At 43.9% G+C, this 21800-nt stretch overlaps 1 protein-coding gene across 1 annotated transcript in view; it reads left to right on the forward strand.

Annotated features, from left to right (window-relative positions):
- Nucleotides 1-2397: 2397 nt before the first annotated feature.
- Nucleotides 2398-21800, forward strand: part of SRPX (sushi repeat containing protein X-linked) — a gene marked incomplete at both ends in the record, with an annotated part of 81354 nt that continues 61951 nt past the window's right edge. Inside the window, one exon of the mRNA XM_081081809.1 lies at nucleotides 2398-2470. Coding sequence (XP_080937935.1) covers nucleotides 2398-2470 — 73 coding nt within the window. The remainder of the gene's footprint in view (nucleotides 2471-21800) is intronic.

The raw sequence follows: 21800 nt of genomic DNA on the forward strand, positions 1-21800 counted from the left end.
ACCTCTACACCAGCAGAGCCTATGCATCATGGGAATGTGAAGGAACATTTTGCTAATAGATCACTTGAGCTTATAGTGAACCATTATACTCACAGATTAATAAATATTGTCTATGAGAGAAGCAGCACTATATATTGGATGCTGATTCAGCATATAAAGCATACAGGAAGACTTTGCCCAGCCCTGTAAGGTGTTGCCCCTTAGCTGGTGCCATAACTATGTCTTCAAAAGGCCAACACACTTCTATTAACCTGTGTCAGGATGATGGGGAGCATAGACTCAATGACCATAGGCCATTTGCTTCACTTTATTTGCTGTGAAGTGAGTTCATTGATTGGAAGCAATGCTGTGTAGAATACCATGATGGTGGATAAGGGATTCTGTAAGACTATGAATAGTAATTTTGGTAGAAGCATATGGACAGAGAAGGAAAACTTATATCCAATGTGTCTGTCCAAGTAACCAGGTAGACCACTCAAAGTCTTGCCTACTGAGAGGATTTCCCCTCACTGCTGTCCTTCAGAGCTCTCATAAGGTAGGGCTATAGTATTACCACTTACCACATTCAGGTGGTATCTGCATGCCATGCAGAGCTATCTATAAAAGAGGCCTAGGTTTTTCCTCCTCAGACAATTGGTCATAGGGAATGCTCCATCAGGACAGAGTTCTAGGCTGGAAGAGAGAAGGCAATGTAGCAGAAATAGAGGCCACGGGCTTTTGGGCCACTTCATAATACAATTACTTATGTCTTCAAGACTTACTCAATCCTGATTACATGTCTATACCTTCCATTTAGTGATGGAGTGCCACTAGGCACACCCAACTTTATGGCTCAGCCTGTTAGACAACACTCAGTTTATGATGGATAGCCCAGGTTACATGGCAACATGGCGGCCCATGATTAAGTGTCCCATCTATTAAGGTCCAGCGGCAAGTCAAAAGTTGTTTCTTAAAAGGAGAGTCCTTATTCACAAAGGATGGAAGAGATTGGCTACAAAATTCTAAGGGTCAGGTTTTCCTTCAACTATAGGATTTTGCCAAAGACTTCAAAAATCAGAGGGAAGGGGCGAGGGTGGTGAGAAAAGATTAACCAAATAATTTATATGCATATATGCATTGCCCATGGACACAGGCAATAGTGTGGTGAAGGCCTGAGGCAGGGCAGGAACTGAGTGGTAGCAGTCAAGGGAGAATGAAAGGGGGGACATCTGCAATACTCTCAACAACAAAGAAAAAAAATAGACTTTTTTTTTTTTTTTAATGCATCTCTGCCTGCCACTGACATTTGAGCACCATTTGGTTGGCGACTGCTGCTCCAAAGCTTTCCTTAAACCAGCGGTCACCAACCTTTCGGACCTCACGGACCACCAGTGGTCCGCAGACTACTGGTTGGCGACTGCCCTAGATCATATGGCCCAGGTGCAAAGCAGCTTTCACAGAAGCCTAGACATATTACAGAGACTTCTCTTGTTCTGAGCCCAAAACAAAACTAGCATTTTTTGGTCACATTTACACAATGCCTAACCAGAGAAGAAACCAAGAGGGATTCTTTCAACTAGATTCTGTTTTAAAAATCTCTGAGCAAGCCTCTGACTGAACTGCATGGAAACTTACTCTCATCCCTCTAATGACAATACCTGGGGGGCGGGGTGGGGGTGGGGGAGTTCTATTGACCCAGCCTGATTCGTGTAACCACACCTATGACCAAGATTTGGAGTGTCTGTTGTTGGAAGCCCCTCTCCAAAACTAGTTCCCCAAATGATGTTTTCTGGGAATTCATCATCAAGATTAGTAAGGAAAATGTCCTCCCAGAGGTGAGTTAAGGCTTTCCCCTTGTAGAGGAAGGGAGAGGGAGAAATAGAAACATCCAGGATGAGGGAGAATCATTGATCAGTTCCCTCCTGCACACCCCACACTGGGGACCGAGCCCACAACCTCCGCATGTGTCCTGACCAGAATTGAACCCAAGACCCTTCAGTCCACAGGCCAACACTCCATCCACTGAGCCAAACCCGCTAGGGCTGCCCCTTCTCTTTCTATGAGACTCATGCAGCTTCCTACATCAATGATATTGTGCTGGGGGCCCTTGATGTAGGAGGCAGTTGGTCCACCTGTGTGTATTCAGGTGAGAAGGCTTGAACTTGGAGAACAGAAAGATATCCCTGTCCCGCACTGCTCCTGGGCGGTGGGGGGGTGAGAAGAAGCGCTTGGCCCCGAAGAAGAGGGTGGGTGGGAGCCCCAATGGCGCCAGCATTCCAGGGAGGCGGAGGAAGGAGGGCAGGCCCTAAGGCTGAGGGAGGGAAAGAGGAGAGGAGGAGTTTTGCAGCTCTGCCCCTTGGTCTCCTCTCGACAGGGAAGCGCGCGGCGCTGCGGAGCTGAGCTGAGGGCTGGAGCACCATGAGGGGCCCCGCGCTGCTGCTGCTGCTGCTGCTGCTGCTGTTTCCACTCCCGCTTACCCTCGGCTTCCCAGGTAGGGCAGGGGTAACCTCCCCTTCGCTGAGGAGGGGACGGAGGGAGGTGCAGAGGGTGCCCTTTGTTTGTGTCAGAAGCCTTTCTCGGCGCCCTGGGACGTGGGGAGGAGGAGGGAGCCTCCCATTTGGGCACCATTGCCAGACCCTCGCCAGGCATCCAGAGGGGCCAGGATCCAAGTCCCCTCTGTGTCTGATGTTCCAGGGGTCGAAGTAGAATCATATCGGAGCAGAAGGTGACTCCAAGAAGTTTGGGTGCGGGCTCCTTTTGTAGCCAGACAACCAATGGGTCCCCACTGCCTGTCACTACTTGAGCCAATTCAGCAGAGACGGGTTGGAATCCTATATGAGCGTTTATTCCAATCCTGCGGGCAGCAGGGGAAGAGCAGCAGGTCACCCACAAGAATCTGCTGTGACCCCCTTGCCAGCTGGCTGGTTATATACACAGGAGGGAGGAGACAGCTATGTGCAGCTGCAGGCTGCAGTGTAACAGGGAAAGGGGAAGGAGGGTCTGCAGTCAGGCCTTTAGGAGCTCAAAGCCCGATAACAAGGTGGCTAATCTGTGATGTTACAAACAACTCAGCCCATTCCTGGGACCAGAGGACTGTCAGCATTCCTGAGAAAAACTCCCGGAGGGGGTCAGGGTCTGGGCACAGCTACCAAATCAAAGCATGTCCTGTCCTTGGTCTGTTCTTAAAGGTATTTTCTTACTGAGTCATGGACCCATCCAGGCATCTTATCTTTTTACACCCTCGTTTCATCCTCCAGTGTCCCAGGGTCTGTAAGAAAACCTTTCATCCATAGTGATTATGTGGTGAATAATTATTAGACAACAGTGGCTCTATTCTTACTATGTGCCCTTTCCCACTATCAGTTTCTCACTATCCAGAATTTTGCCTCCTTACACGGGGTTGCTCAGGGCCTGATCTCAGGGGTCTGGCAGGTAGTCGGTAGTCCTGAAAGGAGCCCCTATCTCCTCCCACAGAGGTCCTAGGCCATCCCCTGAAGCTGTAGGCTGGGTCATTTGCATACTCTTTCAGACAGCACAAGCAGGGAGGGCCTTGACTACTGTTCCCAACCCCTCTAGCTGGGGATTCTGAGAAAGTCTGAGCCTCTGGGAGAGAGGTGCCCGCTGAGCGTGGTGACATGTGGTGACATGTGGCATGCACTCTGTTAGCTCCGTTAGCCCCAGGGAGAAAGGGTGTAGCTTCTTGAGGGCGTGGTCTCTAGATTCTAAAGGAAACCTGGTATTTATTAGAGTTCTCCTGGTATTGGAGAACTACTTGAGCCAATTCTTTATTTTTTAAAATATATTTTTATTGATTTCAGAGAGGGAGAGGGAGAGATAGATAGAAACATCAATGATGAGAGAGAATCACTGATTGGCTGCCTCCTGCACGCCCCTACTAGGGATTGAGCCTGAAACCTGGGCATGCGCCCTGACCCGGAATTGAACTGTGACCTTTCAGTTCATAGATCGACACTTAACCACTGAGCCATGCTGGCTGGGCAGCAAAACCTTCTTTAGAAATGCCTTTTAAAAACCTCAAGCTTGCCCGAGGGGCGTGACTCAGTGGTTGATCATTGACCTATGAACCTGGAGGTCACAGTTCAATTCCCAGTCAGGGCACAAGCCCAGGTTTCAGGTTCCATCCCCAGTAGGGGCATACAGGAGGCAGCAGATCAGTGATTCTCATCATTGATGTTTCTCTCTCTCTCTCTCTCTCTCTCTCTCTCTCTTTCTCTCTCTCTCCCTCTCCCTGCCTCTCTGAAATCAATAAAAACATTTTTAAAAAATAAAATGAAATAATAAAAACCTCAAGCTTATTCCTTCATCAGGGAATCTTAGGTTAGCAAAGAGTTTCAGGGGAGCAGGGCAGCATGGATGCACCCTTGTGTCCATGGAACTGAGAAGAAATCCCTGAGAGAGTGGTTGACGTAGATAGGGCGTGCCAATATTTGGCTTTGCGATCCACACAGTGGGCAGTTTAAATCTGGGGTCTGAGAAACAAACCTACTGAGTTGTAGATGAAGGATCGCATGGGGGATGAGGGGGGGGGCGGGGACAGGGTTTCCCCAGATGCGTGCTTGGGAGACATAGGAATGGCTGCTGGAAATTCTCTGCACATCTCCAAATAAATGAGTCAAACAAATGTATGAAGTGATAAAAAGGAACATTTGTGTTTTGAGCTGACTCTTGCAAGTTTAAGCCATTTGGTAGGAACTGATTCTGGGCAAAGTGGAAAGGAGACTTTATCCTCAGTGCCACATAAGTGCCATTCCCATCCCCTTTAGCAGGAGTCAGGTTGAAAATGAACCCAGAGGGGGAGGGGAAGCAGAGGGAGAAGTTGAGAAACTAGCTAGAGGCCGTTGAACTCTAAATTAGGAGGCTTCTTTGAGCTGCCTGTACATCTGGTGGAGCCTTTCTCAGCCAAGGGGCCTCTTCTCTTTTTCCATCTGACTGCCATCACTCCCTTTCTCTGCCCTCCACTCTGTTTTCTCTCAGCTTCCACCCTTGTATAGTGTGGGTTGATGCCAGGGCCCAGCCACCCACAGAATCATGGGTTTTCCAGGCTGGGCACTCACTACTCTCCCTGGCTGGCCTGGCTCCTCCAGCCAGCAGGCAGGCTGCCCCCTGCTAGAAGCTACAGCTCTCCTCCTTGCAATCCCCAGCCTATCCTGATTCCTCACTGGTCCTCAGGCTCTGCTCAGACCTCACATGAGCAGAAACCAATTGGAGAACCTTTCAAAGTCCTTCCTTGGCTCCTCTCCACAGAGTCTCTCAGGAAATGTGCTCGGCTGGGGTTATTGAATTCAAAGATGGGGGTTTCACTCCAAGCCCCAAGTTTTGGAAAGCTGTGGAAGGGAGATACTCTTGGCCAGCAGGTCCTGAGGCAAATCACCTTATGTGCCAGGGGAAAGATTTTGAAGATCATTTCTGAGGCACCCTCTTAGCAAGCAGACATTATGTCTCCAGTAAGAGAGAAGGTAAGAGGCCCACAGTCAAGAACCTCTGAAAGAGGGCGATGAGGATCTAGGGCCCCATTAGCTTCCTAGTTATATAACCAGCTGCGATATCACAGCAAATCTATCCAAGTGAGAGTAAATCCTTCCCATTCCCACTCCTAGAAGTTTAGGCTTCTTTGCAGCCTAACAAAGACACAGTATCTATCTATATATAAAAGGCTAAGTGACCAGCCAACTGGCCGGTAGGTATGACACATACTTACTACCAGGGGGCAGATGCTCAACACAGGAGCTGCCGAGCGACAGCAACTTTGCAGAGTGCCCTCTCACACTCCAGGACCACTCAGGGGATGTTGGACTGCGGTTGCAGCCTGATCCCTGCTGGCCAGGTCAAGGGACCCCACCTGCTGGAAGTACCCTGCTCACTTCACAGACACCCTTCAAGCCCCGGTGCTGCCCCAGAAGAGGGACCACAGGAAGTTGGCTCCAGGGTGTGTCTGGCCTGTCTCACCCAGCCCCACCAGCCACCTTCTAATTAATTTCCTTTCAATGTGCATGAATCCATGCACTGGGCTTCTAGTGTGAAAACAAAAACAAAACAAAACAAAAAGCTATAACATGTGTGTAAAGTTCATATAGTCAAGTTCTCTGCATTGGATTGTTTTTGCACATGTATAAGAGGAAGAGTTTTGATTCTGTTGTTAAATGAACTCTTGAAACCTTACTTACATCTGAGGTTTTGGAGGATCACTGCACCTACTTCTGTCAGCAAGGCTAAAGGTGGAAATGAGTCATATGGCCACTAAGAGACTCCATGAATCTTAAATCTGGAGAAAGGCGGTTAATGTCGTTTGTGTTGGCCATACCATACCAGACCAGCCAAAGCAGTCTTCTGAAATGCCATATTTGGAGATATGTATTAGGAACAGAACACCTGGCTCAGGATATACAATTAAAGTCTCAGGCTAGGCTAGAAATTTCTATTTGCATTTAAAACATGTAATCAGTTGACAAAATTACTCTGCATTAAAAAGTGCAATGCTGGGGAGAGCAGGACATTTTCATCTGGAATTTTTTTTTTTTTTACTGGTAACACTGCTTCTCACTTCACAGACTTGTGCACTCTAAGGGACACTGGAGACCATTGTTAAAGCACCATCTTCAAACCTTCCCACCCCATCAGTCCTCACAATTGAAATACGCTCCTCTCTTTTTTTAATATTATTATAACAGTCTCACTTTTAGTCTCTGTCATTCAAACTCACTCTACTGTTTTTTGCCAACTTCTGGTCTTTTAAGTACAATATTACTTTAGTGCCATTTTAAGAATATATTTGTATTGATTTCAGAGAGGAAGGGAGAGGGAGAGAGAGATAGAAACATCAATGATGAGAGAGAATCATGGACCCGCTGCCTCCTGCACGCCCCACATTGGGAATCGAGCCCTCAACCCGGGCATGTGCCCTGACCAGGGATCAAATGGTGACCTCCTGGTTCATAGGTCGATGCTCAACCACTGAGCCATGCCGGCCAGGCTAGTACCATTTTTTATCACTTTACTTTCCTATTCAAAGATGGAGAGCAGCAGCTCCATGTTCTCTCTAAAGTTAACTAGAAAGTTCTCAGATGTTCTCAGGGGACTATACAATTTGCTTCTAGCCTAATTTTACATTCCTTCTCACCTGGTTTCCTAAAGTCTGACCAAAATAGATTACCTGTTTTTATAGAACTTGAGTGACATTCTGCCACTTCTTGGTATTACGGCTTCCTGCACCTGGACTGCTTTCCCCCAACCATCTGTCTGTTCAAATTCTGCCCATCTTCCAGTGACACCCCCACTTCAGAAGAGGGACTGAGAGGGAACACTCGTGCACTGCTGGTGGGAATGCAGACTGATGCAGCCACTGTGGAAAACAGTATAGAGATTCCTCAAAAAACTGAAAATGGAACTCCCATTTTACCCACTCATACCACTTCTAGGAATATATCCCAAGAAACCAGAAACACCAATCAGAAAGGATATATGCACCCCTATGTTCATAGCAGCACAATTCACCATAGCTAAGATCTGGAAACAGCCTGAGTGCCCATCAGCAGAAGAGTGGATCAAAAAACGGTGGTACAGCTGCACAATGGAACAGTATGCAGCTGTAAAAAAGAAGGAACTCTTACCATTTGTAACAGCATGGATGGAACTGGAGACTGTTATGCTGAGTGAAATAAGCCAGTCAGAGAAAGATAAGTATCATATGGTCTCACTCATATTCAGAATCTAATGAACCCAATAAACTGATGATCAAAAATAGACCCAGAGTCATAGAAGCATTAACAGACTATTGAACCTCAGAGGGAAGGCAGGGGAGGGTGGGTGGGAAGAGATCAACCAATGAACTTGTATGCATATATACATAACCTATGGACACAGACAATGGGGTGGTGAGGGCCTGGGGCGGGGGAGGGGAGTGGGCTGGAAGAGGTTAAGAGGGGCGGGGGGAGAGGGGGAGGAGGACCTATGTAATACTTTCAACAATAAAAATTTTTTAAAAAACCCACAACATCTGTGAAGCGCAATAAAGTGAAGTGGAATAAAATGAGGTATGCCTATACTATTAGATTCTGAGTTCTTGAAGGCAGAATAATACTATGTCTTACCCTTCTTCCCTATTTCCCACGGTATCTACTTGAGCACCTTGAGCCAGGCGAATATTTGTGGTTATTGAGTTAATAGTTCCCTGTAGTTTGGGTATTTGATATTGAAAAGAAAAGGAGCTGAGAGAAACACATGCACAGGTAAACAGGACTTTGTGCCACCATGAATCTACATACATAGGGACTAATGCAGTGATGGCGAACCTTTTGAGCTCGGCGCGTCAGCATTTTGAAAAACCCTAACTTAACTCTGGTGCCGTGTCACATATAGAATTTTTTTGATAATTGCAACCATAGTAAAACAAAGACTTATATTTTTGATACTTATTTTATGTATTTAAATGCCATTTAACAAAGAAAAATCAACCAAAAAAATGAGTTCGTGTGTCACCTCTGACACGCGTGTCATAGGTTCGCCATCACTGGACTAAGGCTTACTGGCTATAGAGGTTGTGTTTAAATCCACGAACATCCTCTGTCGAGGCCATAACTTTCTCTATTGAGGGCTGTAAATGAGAGACTGACTATAGCCACAAGCTGGAGTTTGCATTTATTATTTTTGTTGGCCACTTTTCTCTGGCCCCTTCCAAAATGGTTGGTTTCCTTAGTAAATGCAAATGTGTGCTACATCAATTACCCTTTCAGAGAACACAAATGAAATGGGTAATTGAAAATGAAGATGGAGTTTAAACAGAAGAAGGTTTACTTTTGCCAGGCTATAGCAAAGTATGGAATTGTAGCAGCCAAGTTCTGATTAATACCCAGATTAAAGATTCATTTCCCAAAAAGCAGTGTGGCCTGGTCAGTGTGGCTCAATGGTTGAGCATTGACCTATGAACACAGGGGTGGGCAAACTTTTTGACTCGAGGGCCACAATGGGTTCTTAAACTGGACCGGAGGGCCAGAACAAAAGCATGGATGGAGTGTTTGTGTGAACTAATATAAATTCAAAGTAAATATCATTACATAAAAGGGTACGGTCTCTTTTTTTTTAGTTTTATTCATTTCAAATGGGCCGGATCCGGCCCGTGGGCAGTAGTTTGCCCATGGCTGAACCAGGAGGTCACAGTTCGATTTCCGGTTGGGGCACAGGCCCAGGTTGCAGGCTGGATCCCAGTAGGGGGCGTGTGGAGGCAACTGATCAATGATTCTCTCTCATCATTGATATTTCTATCTCTCCCTCTCCCTTCCTGTCTGAAATCAATAAAAATATATACAAAAAGCAGTGTGAATAATAATCTCTCTTGAGTTCCAGTTCATAGGGAGTTTCTCAGGCCAGCTCCTTGGTTCTCGATTGTATGACCTCGTGACTGTCAGCTTTTACGGGCCATCGTTTCAGGGGTTTTTAGGCCTGAATCTTTCTCTTGGATATTTGAACTTAGTTTTGAAAGAGAATCAGTTTCTTCCTTCTCCAATGAAACCTGGGATCTACCCAGAGATTTACTTTTCAAAGTGGACACTGAATAATGGAGTGTTTGGGATACTAGGATGAAGAATGGAAGGAATTCCTTCTGTCAGTAGCTTTCTGCCTTAAGGAAAAATAGACACTGGGTTACCTAAGGTGATCAATGTTATAACACAGATGGGTTGACAGGCCTGGGAGTGCAAAGAGAAGCCATGGAGGGAAATTGGGCCTGGATATTGAAGAATGATGCTGATAGATGCTGATGCCAAAGATAATGGCACTATGGGTCATGGAATGTTAAAGAAGGAGATCTGTGGGCCTCTCTAAGAACTTTTTGAAATCAGAAACAAAAATCTGTGTGGGTGTTCTTTTTCCATCCTGATTCAAAACCACTGCTCACTGATTGTCTTCATGAATTCTATGAGAGAATGTGCACTTAATGGGCATAAAGATCAACATACAAAGTAAGATGAAATTGCCAGAATAGTGAAACTTTGATTGAATTAATGAGCAGGTAGTCTTCTTGAGTTATAACCAGTGGTAAAATTTCCTGTTCTCATTTAAAAAGCAACAGCAAACAAAGCAGATATAATCATAGACTGGAATTGCCTTCAGGCTTGGGCTGGCAACTGGTTGTACACCCCTTCTCTCCCCCTCCCCCGCCCACCAGTTAGCAAGTTAGCATAGTGTATGGGGCATTGGAGGGGATCTTTAGTCAATATTTGTGAATTGATTGATTGAGTGATTAAAGTAAGTGTGACAGGGAATCAACACATTATATGTAAAATATTCCAGCATGATTTAACCAGAATTTCCAAGAGAATAGTTCCCAAAGAAAAAGGAATGCTATGTAGCAAAATGACAGGAAATTTGCAGTACCCTGGACAAAATATCCATCTGAGCAGGCAACAATTCAGGGCACAGCAAATTGCTGAGGCTCTTGGATTTCCTATCACCCTAGGACACTATTCTTGGAGACTTAGAGGCTCTGTGGAGAGTTCTAGGGAGAGAGTTTTCAGATAAAGATTTAAGCATAAAACTTGTGCAAAAGAAAAGTCATTGGTAGCGTTGCTAAGCTCCCAATTTTTCCAGATGATAATTGGTTGCACCTGGATCTTATGGTTGCATGGCCCTCTGGCCTCAGAAACCTCTGGATCACTCATTCTCAGGCTGAATGATTCACTCACCCATAATCCTTTGCTCATACTGCATGTCTCTTTATGTATTGTCCTCCAGGGAGACGATAAATGGGCTTGGACATAATAGCTTGGATTCTCCCAGAGGTTTGAGATTGTAAATTGAGTATATTGGGTTTAAAACTATTTTTATGAGTAATAGTCACACAGATCCAAACATAGAATTGAGGGAGGACTTTCTGCCTTAGACTTGAAATATGACTGCAGTATTTCTTCTTCCCTGCTCTTACAGTGACCTGCACTGTGATGGCTCACATGCATCAGGGACTTGTTTCCTCTGCTGCCACTGGTTGTTTGCAGTGTCTTTCCACTTGTGCCTTGTGAACATCTATCTTTTCAATGCCGATTGCACCTCAGGACCCTTGGACAGAGGACACTGGCCTGTCACTTATTGTGTGGGTAGCAGAGCTGAATGATCCTGCCAGTTCCAGGATCCAAGTATGTTCAAAAACACTGGTTAAATTAAGGCCACAGATTGAGAATTGAGCCAAGGTTTGGCAGGCTCATTGTGGAGTGGTGAGGAAGTGTTGGTCTGGTCCACCTTCTGAGACTCTGCCCCCACAGTGGCCATCTGTGTAGGAACTCTGACTTGTTGCCACTGACTCAGCATTTGTCAGACAAAGGTTCTGATTCCTTTAAATATCCAATGTTGAAATTTTCTTTCCACTTATATTTTAACTCAGCTTTCCAAGGGGTTGTTTCACCACTAACTACTCTGATGAATCTGATGCCCCCACCATGTGAGTAGGTACCAGAGTCTTGTTCATTTTGTGTCTTCATGGCCTATCAGGGACCTGACTCATGGAAGGCTCTCAGTGGATCTGTGGAATGAAATCTGCGGGGAAGCATGCCTCTGGCTGATCCTGACCTTGTGGTTGTCTCAGGCTCTATCTAATTTCCCTCAGGTGTTTCTCACCCACAACCAAGCTCCCCTGCATTGGCCACCTAATTCATGGAACTGTGGAACTTCAGACTGCGAGGTGCACCTGAGATGCAACACTTTACTTCCTAGTGATGACCACTCCCCACCCTCCCCCCCCCCCCAGGCTCAGCCTGATGAAGGAATTTCTCTGGGGTCACACAGAAAGTTAGAAGACCTGGGTTTATAACTCAGTCTGGTGACTCCCACAGGCAGTTATTGAATGCAACTTTTGAGTGGCCGTTACATGTTAGGCATGATGCCAGGCACCAGGGTTAGGCAGGCAAGAATTAATGACACAGTGAGTATTCACTGAGCCCCTGTCTGGGGTACATTAAAGCATGTTTGTTCATATCGACACTTGGTTGCAATCTCAGGGTCTCAACCTGGGGCTGCTTGGATATTCCTCAAGGGTTCTAAGACGTTCTGACTCATAGCCAGTTCTTGCTCCGTTTTGTCAAAGTCCCCCAATGCTCCCTCCCTATGCCACTTGCTTTGAGTTCCCCAACAATATGTGATAACATTTTAATAGCTTTATAGAGACATCCCATACAATGCTCATTTAAACTAATTCGAGGATTTTAGTACAGTCACAGACTTGTGTATCTGTCACCACAAAACAACCCCACAGCCCTAGCCGATTTGGCTCAGTGGATAGAGTGTCAACCTGTGCACTGAAGGGTCCCAGGTTCTATTTCAATCAAGGGCACATGCCCAGGTTGAAGGCTCGAGGCAGCCAATCCATGATTCTCTCTCACCATTGACATTTCTATCTGTCTCACCGTCTCCCTTCCTCTCTGAAATCAATAAAAATGTACTAAAAAAATAAGTTTAGCCCTTTGCCAAGACAGGGTGGATTGCTTGTTTAAAAACTACCACACAATAACTTCCTTCCTCTCCTTTTCTCCCTTTTCCTGTTGGCTTTGCTTTCATCACTGCATCCTCTAGACTTCCTTTCCCATCTCCTGCATTCCTGAGATAAGCGTGAGCAGCCTGTAGGTTCCTACTTCCCCTCTAACTAAAACACAAGTCCCGCCCTTAGAGGGCTTCTGACTTCATCTCTTGTTAAGTCCTTCTGCCAGCAGCAGCCCAGCACACCTCTAGTGATTGGTAACAGGGTCCTTGCAAGGCTTTGTCCTGCAGCTAAGCTGTCCCTTAGAAAAACTTCAGCTCTTCAGAAATACACACTGGTGTGATTTAGAGCTGCTCCTGTCTCTATAAAAAGACCTGGTGTCCTAATCCAAAGCTGAAGGTGGATGGGCTTTTGGTACCTGCTGACAGACTTCCTTGATGCTGCCTGATTGCTGGGCAGCAGGCTTGGGTCTCTCCGTATCTGCTGCCCTGCCAAGCTTCTGCTAAGTGGTATGGCCCACAGCCCTCTACTGCCCTGACCCCGGATCTCTGCTGAAGGCATGACTTGGATATCTGTCTTTCACAAGTTGTTCTTCCTTCAGAAGCCTGTAATCTTACTGATGGTCAGGAACATCCCTAGTAGAACATTTTCCAAACTGGCTTCCTTGAAGCTCTGCTTCCCAGAGAGATTCACAGATGTTCTATGGCAGTGGTTCTCAACCTTCCTCATGCCGCGACCCTTTCATACAGGTCCTCATGTTGTGGTGACCCCCAATTTCATTGTTACAAATGTAACATCATTAAAGCACAGTGATTAACCACAAAACGATATGTAATTATATATGTGTTTTCCGATGGTCTTCGGTGACCCCTGTGAAAGGGTCGTTCGACTCCCAAAGGGGTCACGACCCACAGGTTGAGAACCGCTGTTCTATGGGGAAACAGAATGCATTCTAAATAAATTGTGCTGGGTTAAGTAGGTTTCTTGATTTGCAGGACTGTGCAGGGTCATTGATATGCTAATGTACCATGTTACCCTCTGGGATCAATTCCAGTCAAGGGCACATGCCTGAGTTGCAGGTTCAATTTCCAGTAGGGGGCCTTCAGGAGGCAGCCTATCAATGATGTTTCTCTCTCATCACTGATGTTTTTGTCTCTCCCTCTCCCTTCCTCTACTTTCAAAGTATGGTCCTCAGACCTGCAGCAGCTCATTGAAACTTATTAGATATGTAAATTCTTGAGTCCCACCCCAGAGCTACTGAATCTGGGTAGTAGGAAAGGTGGCCCAGCAATGTGATTTAACAATCCCTCTAAGTAATTCTGGGGCATTCTCCAATGTAAGAACCACCGGTGTGAACATTTCCAATTTTTCTCAGAATATCTCATTAGACTAGTGTTTCCCATTTGTTGTTTTTATTTGTTAATATATTTTTATTGATTTCAGGGAGGAAGGGGGAGGGAGAGAGAGAAACATCAATGATGACAGTGACTCATTGATGGGCTGCCTCCTATACGCCCCCTACTGGGGATAGAGCCCACAACTCAGACATGTGACCTTGACTGGAATGGAACCTGGGACCCTTCAATCCACAGGCTGGCGCTCTATCCGCTGAACCAAACTGGCTAGGGCCCCATTTGTTGTTTTTAAAGGAAACTGTTTGGTGTGGGGTTTTTTGTTTGTTTCAGGACAAGATATTTGAGAGGATGACATTAGATTTCCTGAAGCATTTATGGTGGCAATGACTATTGCAGGTTCGAGGGGGGAAAAGGGAAAATTATAAAACAACCTTTGGTACCATAATCTATCCTGCTAAACAGTTTTGGGCACACTTGGTTAGAAGTTTCCTTCAGTTGAAAACCACCCACGTTTGGCTGTTGCAAACATGTGTTCTTTAACATGTGTTTTTGTATAGTAACATGTGAAGAAAGCTGGGAACAGCTTTTGGGATGTATTTTTCTTCCCTGGTGCATATTGCCTCCCTTTAGAATACTCTTTGTATCCCCCCACGAAAAGTTCCTCATCCAAATCCCTAACCCATTTTTCCAGGCCAGCCAGATCTAAATGGCTTTTGCTGGTACCCTTGACATGGGAAAGCCTCTGGAAGCTTTCAGATCTGAGGCTGTGGCCTGTCCCCAGGCAGTGCCTCTCAGTGCAGGACATCTTTGCATTCCTTCTCAGTACTCAGCTCATTCCCTCTCATTCTAGAGTTTCCTCCTGCACCATTCCATATAGTGGCCAGCAGTGTTCCCAGTCATGGCTCTGAATGGGAACTGTTTTCATTCTGTGCTATTAGTGTTTGTAAATACTGGGTTGTCACTTAGTTTGAAAATCCCAGCAACATTGAGGCTTGCAGGTAAGGTGAGAGGAACCCCTAAGTTTTCTTGCCCAGATCTTTGCTCTGTCTTCATTTAAATGATGGTGAGGCCTTAAGAACTCAAGAGCTGATGTGGATGGGTGAGTTATCGATTTGTTTTTGCCATTTAAACATAACTGAAAAGAAGCAGAATTGCCTCATGTTCCAGAAAACAGAGGTGATTTGATCACCCCCAAATATGAACATGGTGCAAGAGTGAGCTCTTCTCCAGCTCAGCATCTCCCTAGCATGCTCTATAGCTCTCTGGTGTGATGTGGCCTCAGCCTTACTCATTTCTTGGATTTTGACTGTGTCTCAGTTGACCTCTGTGGAGAACAGTTAAGCCTTCAGAGGACCATATGCCAATGCTTTGATTCCACTGTCTGGTTTTAGTTTGAAAGCTAGACCCTCTTTTGTCTGTCTGTTGATGTGAAGAGTCAGATTCCAGGGCTTTGGGAATGCCCCTTGGTGGGAACAAGAGTTGACATTAATTGAGGGCCCCTGCTTTGGGATGAACATTCTTTGAGGTGAAGTGAAGCAGTTGTAGAAACAAGGCTATCTGAGAGCTCATGTCTGTCAGGGATCATCCTCTCACCAGTCCCTCCACACCACCTCGACAACATTATTTTTTTTGGATGAAATAAAGGTAAAACTGACATTTAAGAATAGATTTAACGTGGAAACAACTTACATAAGGGTGGTGTTGGGATCAAAGTGAGGGAGGGATGGAGCCCCAGTTGCCCAAAGCAGTTGACCAGCAAACAGTACGCTTACTGCCTTTCCTCCCTTCCCTATCTCTCTTCCCCAGTCCATCATAGTGCTTCCTGGGGTCTCTTCCCAAAAAAGCACTTGTACCTTGTCTTAGAATGTGCATTTGGGGGACCTAACACACACAATGGCTAAGCTAGAACTTAATCCATAATTTTGATTTCTGGTTTAGTATTCTTTCTGCTGCTGAATTGATTCTCTTTTTTACAAAATTTTAAAAATATTTTTATTGATTTCAGAGAGAAAGGGTGAGAGAGAGAGATAGAAACATCAATGATGAGAGAGAATCATGGATTGGCTGCCTCCTGCACACCCCATACCGGGGATTGAGCCCGCAACCTGGGCATATGCCCTGACTGGGAATCAAACCCTGACCTCCTGGTTCATAGATCGATGCTCAACCACTGAGCCAAGCCAAGAGGCTGCTAAATTGATTCTTGCTGAATAGAGCTTTCTAGGTTAGTAAGTGAATATAAGGCTGACTTCTATGATGGAAGCTTGGGGAGTGTTTTAGTTATCTATTGCTGTGTAAGAAACCATTCTAAAACTTAGTGTCTCAAGTAAAAAAGAATAATCTTTTACCCTTTGAGAAAGCAAGTAACCCAACTTAAAGAGTTGTCAAAATATTTTAACAGACATTTTACTGAAGAAGGTTATACAGCCCTGACCAGTTTGGCTCGGTGGATAGAGCGTCAGCCTGCGGACTGAAGGGTCCCAGGTTCGATTCTGGTCAAGGGCATGTACCTTGGTTGCGGGCACATCCCCAGTAGGGGGTGTGCAGGAGGCAGCTGATCAATGTTTCTAACTCTCTATCCCTCTCCCTTCCTCTCTGTAAAAAAATCAATAAAATACATTTTTTTAAAAAGGTTATACAAAAAGATGGTAACCATCATTATCTGTCTACTAGCTGGACGAACTTGACCAACTTAACTTCTGCTTTCATCTGCTAAATATGAACAATGCCACCTGCTCTCCTAGGGAAGTGATTTGTAATGTACAGTGCAAACATAAGGCATGGTTATAACTCTTCCCCCCAAAAAACTTGCATACATTTCTGTTCCTTGTAGAGGGCTGACTAGCTATTTTCTCTGTCTCTCTCACAGGACTTTATGTGACAGACACCCACAATTTGCTGGCTATGACTGTTAGGTAACCACTGGCCACTAGCAATTTGAGTCAGATCATTTACTGTAAGCTCAAGTGGACGTGGGTGTCTCCTACTATGCTTTTCCAAGCCAGCATGGTTTTTAGGGTTTTAAAAAAAAAACCTCTCACTGCCCTCAAGTGTCCTAATGTCCTTTCATTTCAAGGAACTTGTATCATTTGTGCTCTGTAACAAAGGGCTTCGATTTCCTTAGTACTATCAATAACAAGTACTATCAATAACGATTTTTTTTCTTTGAATTCATTTGTAATCAGTAGTAAAATCTGAAATGTATTATTTTATATTCTCATAAATTATTTTTTTAAAATATATTTTATTGCCGAAACCGGTTTGGCTCAGTGGATAGATTTTATTGATAAATCAATAAAATATATTTTATTGATTTTTTACAGAGAGGAAGGGAGAGAGATAGAGAGCTAGAAACATCGATGAGAGAGAAACATCGATCAGCTGCCTCCTGCACATCTCCCACTGGGGATGTGCCCGCAACCCAGGTACATGCCCCTGACCGGAATCGAACCCGGGACCTTTCAGTCCGCAGGCCGACGCTCTACCCACTGAGCCCAACCGGCTTCGGCTCATAAATTATTTTTAATCTAGGATCTAAGGACACTGATTGCATGAGGTGTAAGTAACAGACCATTTTTCTTTTCTTTTTTTTTAAAAATATATTTTATTGATTTTTTACAGAGAGGAAGGGAGAGGGATAGAGAGTTAGAAACATCGATGAGAGAGAAACATCGATCAGCTGCCTCCTGCACATCTCCCACTGGGGATATGCCCGCAACCCAGGTACATGCCCTTGATATAGAATTTACATTTGGAAAAATAAACTTGGATGAACAGCTGCAGTGTCCTAAATATTTTTCCATTTCTGTGAATCCCAAAGGCCTCTCTTCAGGTATTTAGCATTCCCAAAATTAAAAAAAAAATACTGTGAAAAGAACACACAGGTTTTTTGTTATTGTTGTTGTTGTTTTTTAAAAAAAACAGCTTTATTAAGGTATATATGACATATAGTAAACTCCGCGGAATTGCCTTTGCACCTTTTTCAAAAATTAATTGGCAGTTTTTTGCCAGTCTATTTCTATGTTTTTTATTCTGATCCATTGATCTATGTGCTTATGTCTTTGCCAATGCCCCATTATTTTGATTACTGTAGTTTTGTAAATAGTCTGAAAATTGGGCACTGCACTTCCTCCAACTTTCTTCTTCTTTTCCAAAATTGTTTTGGATATAAATTCCACATACATTTTAGTATAAACTTGTCTATATCTACCAAAAATGCCTGCTGGGATCCTCATTGGAATTATGTTAAATCTGTTGATCAATTTAGGGAGAATTGACTTCTTTACTATTTGAATCTTCCAATCCACAAACACTGTATATCTCTCTATTTTGGGGAGTCATTTTTTTAATTTCTTTGATTAGCATTTTGGAGTTTTTCAGTATACAGAGCTGCTGCATGTTTTGTTAGATTTATACTTAAGTATATCATTTTCTAGAGCTATTGGATGTAAAAATACAACTTTTTGTGTTATGACTTTGTATCTTGCAACCTTGCTAACCTCAGGAGTTATTTGTAGATTCTTTAGGATAATCTACAATCTAATCTAATCTACAATTCTAATCTTCATGCCTTTCTTCTTTCTTATCTTATTGCAATAGCTAGGACTGCCAATAGTGGTGAGAATGTATGTCTTTCAGTTAGTCTCAATCATAGAGGAAAGCACTCATCTTTCACCATGAAATGTAACATTAATGGTAGGCTTTTGGCAGATCCTCTTCATCAGGGTAAGGAAATTCCCTGTCTTCCTAATTTGCTGTGAGTTTTTGTCTTGAATGGCTGTTAAATTTTATCAAATGCTTTTTTTATGCCCTAACTGATTTGGCTCAGTGGATAGAGCATTGGCCCATGGATTGAAGGGTCCCCAATTCTATTCCAGTCAAGGGCACTTACCTTGGTTGGAGCTTAATCCCTGGCCCTGGTCTGGGTGTGTGAAAGGCAAATCAATCGATGTGTCTCTTTCACATCAATGTTTCTCTCTCTGTCTGTCCCCTTCCCTTCAATTCTCTCTAAAAATCAATGGAAAAACTGAATCAGGAAAAATTAGAAAACCTGAACATGCCAATAACAACTGATGAAATAGAAACAGTAATCAAAAAACTCCCAGCAAACAAAAGCCCTGGTCCCAAAAGCTTCAAAGGGGAGTTTTATCAAACATCCAAAGAAGAACTAACAGGTATACTCCTCAAACTACTTAAAAAAAAAATCCAAGAGGAAGGAATACTTTCAAGCTCTTTTCATGAGGTCACAATTATCCTAATCCCAAAACCAGATAAAGACCCTACAATGAAAGAGAATTACAGGTTAATATCCCTGATGAACATAAATGCTAAAATCCTCAACAAACTATGAGCAAATCAGATCCAGCAGTATATTTAAAAGATCATACACCACGACCAAGTGGGATTTATTTCAGGGTTGCAAAGCTGGTACAATATTCACAAATCTATAAATGTGTTATATCACATAAACAAATGGAACGACAAAAATCACATGATCATATCAATAAATGCAGAAAAAGCATTTGACAAAATCCAACACCTTCTTTTGATAAAAACTCTCAACAAAGTGGGAATAGAGGGAACATATCTCAATATAATAAAGGCCATATATGACAAACCTACAGCCAACATCATAGTCAATAGGCAAAAACTGAAAACATTTCCCTTAAGACTGGGAACAAGACAGGGTTGCCCACTCTCACCACTACTGTTCAACATAGTAGTGGAAGTCTTAGCCACAGCAATAAAACAAGAAGAAGAAATAAAAAGCATGCAAATTGGAAAGGAATAAGTAAAACTGTCATTATTTTCAGATGTCAGGATACTATATAAAGATAATACACACCATTATGCTCAATTAATATTTGACAAAAGAAGCAAGAGCATAAAATGAAATCAAGACAGTCTTTTCAATAAATGGTGTTGGGAAAATTGGATAGATACATGCAAAAAAAGAAACTGTTCCACCAACTTATACCATACACAAAAATAAACTCAAAATGTATAGAAGACTTAAATGTAAGACAGGAAACCATAAAAATATTAGAAGAATCCATAGGCAGCAAAATTTCAGACATCTCTTATAGCAATATTTTATGGATACACCTCCTATGGCAAAGGAAACTAAGGAAAAATAAACAAATGGGACTACATCAAAATGAAAAGCTTCTGCACAGCAAAAGAAACCATCAACAAAACGAAAAGGGAGTCCACTGTATAGGAGAACATGTTTGGCAATGATACATCTGATAAAGGGTTAATATCCAAAATATATAAGGAACTCATACAATTTAAAAAAAGGAAGACAAACAATCCAATTAAAAAATGGGCAAAGGACCTGAATAGACACTTCTCCAATGTGGACATACAGATGGCCAAGTGACACATGAAAAAATGCTCAAAGTCACATACCATCTGAGAGATGCAAATTAAGACAACAATGAGATACCATCTCACACCTGTTACAATGGCTATCAACAAATCAACAAATGACAAGTGCTGGCGAAGATGTGGAGAAAAGGGAACCCTAGTACACTGTTGGTGGGAAGGCAGACTGATGCAGCCACTGTGGAAAACAGTATGGAGTTTCCTCAAAAAATTAAAAATGGAACTGCCTTCTGACCCAGTGATCCCACTTTTAGGAATATATCCTAAGAAGCCTGAAACACCATACACCCCTATCTTCATAGTAGCACAAACTACAATAGTTAAGACCTGGAAACAGCCCAAGTGCCCATCAGAAGATAAGTGGATAAAAAGCTGTGGTACATTTATACCATGGAATACTATGCAGCTGTAAAAAAAAAAAAAAAAAAAAAAAAAAAAAAAAAAAAAAAAGAAGGATATCTTACCCTTTGAGACAACCTGGAGGGACCTGGAGAGTATTAAGGTAAGCAAAATAATCCAGGCAGAGAAAGACAAGTATCACATGATCTCACTCATAGGTTGAGTCTACAAAACAAAACAAATTAATGAACAAAATAGATCCAGAGACACAGAAGCATGGAACAGACTGACAAATCTGAGAGGGTGGGCTTGTGGGTGGGGAGAGATTAACCAGGTAACTTATATGTACGTATGCATAGCTCATGGACAAACAATAGAGCAGGGAAGGCCTGGAGAGGGGGTGGGAGCAAGGGTGGGTGGGTAAGGGGCATATTTGTAATACTTTCAACAATAACGTTTAAAAATAAAGTGCACAGAAGAGGGATGACTGGTGGACAGATTGTGAAAAGTGCAGAAGAGGAGACAGCTGGCATGTAGCATGATCCCTGATTTTTTGCTGGGGCCTCAGACCTTAATATTCTCCTAATGCCCTCTATTATGCAACCAGTCACCTCTCTGGTCCATCTTAAAAATTAATTTTCTGAGAGAAACCAAAATGGCGGCATTGGTAAACACCGGAGTTTGCTGCCTCACACAACCACTTCAAAAATACAACTAAAAGAAGGAACGGACATCATCCAGAACCACAGGAAGACTGGCTGAGTGGAAATTCTACAACTAGAAGGAAAGAGAAAAGCATACTGAGACTCAGAGGAGGTGCGGTGTGGAAGTAAAATACTAAGGTACAGAGGCGCACACGGAACGGGCTGGTGGCTGAGGGCGCGGTTGTCGTTTTCAATCGGGAGGGAGTCTCAGGCTCTGAGCTCCAGTTCCAGGCGAGTCTCTGGGGACCCAGACTCAGATGGGAGAAGCGGGACTGTCTGGTATCGGTCAGAACTTGAGGGCAGCTTTCTCTCGGAGGTGCTTGCAGTGTTTGCTGGGATGCTGAGAAGCGGCCCCTGAGGGCAGGACTGAGAGCAGCCATAACTGCTCGCTCCACCCTGTTGGTCCTGTGGGACCCACCCCGCCCAAGCCGTGCACGGAGGCTTTTGCTGGTAGCCTCAGGCAGAGGCTAGATTAGCACCTCCCTAGAGATCCAGGAGCCGGTGTGCCCAGTGGTCAGAGTGGGACCATCCAGTTTGCAGCCCCTTGGATCCATAAGG

Source organism: Myotis nattereri, assembly GCF_964212035.1.
Source record: "Myotis nattereri genome assembly, chromosome: X".
Lineage (NCBI taxonomy): Eukaryota > Metazoa > Chordata > Mammalia > Chiroptera > Vespertilionidae > Myotis > Myotis nattereri.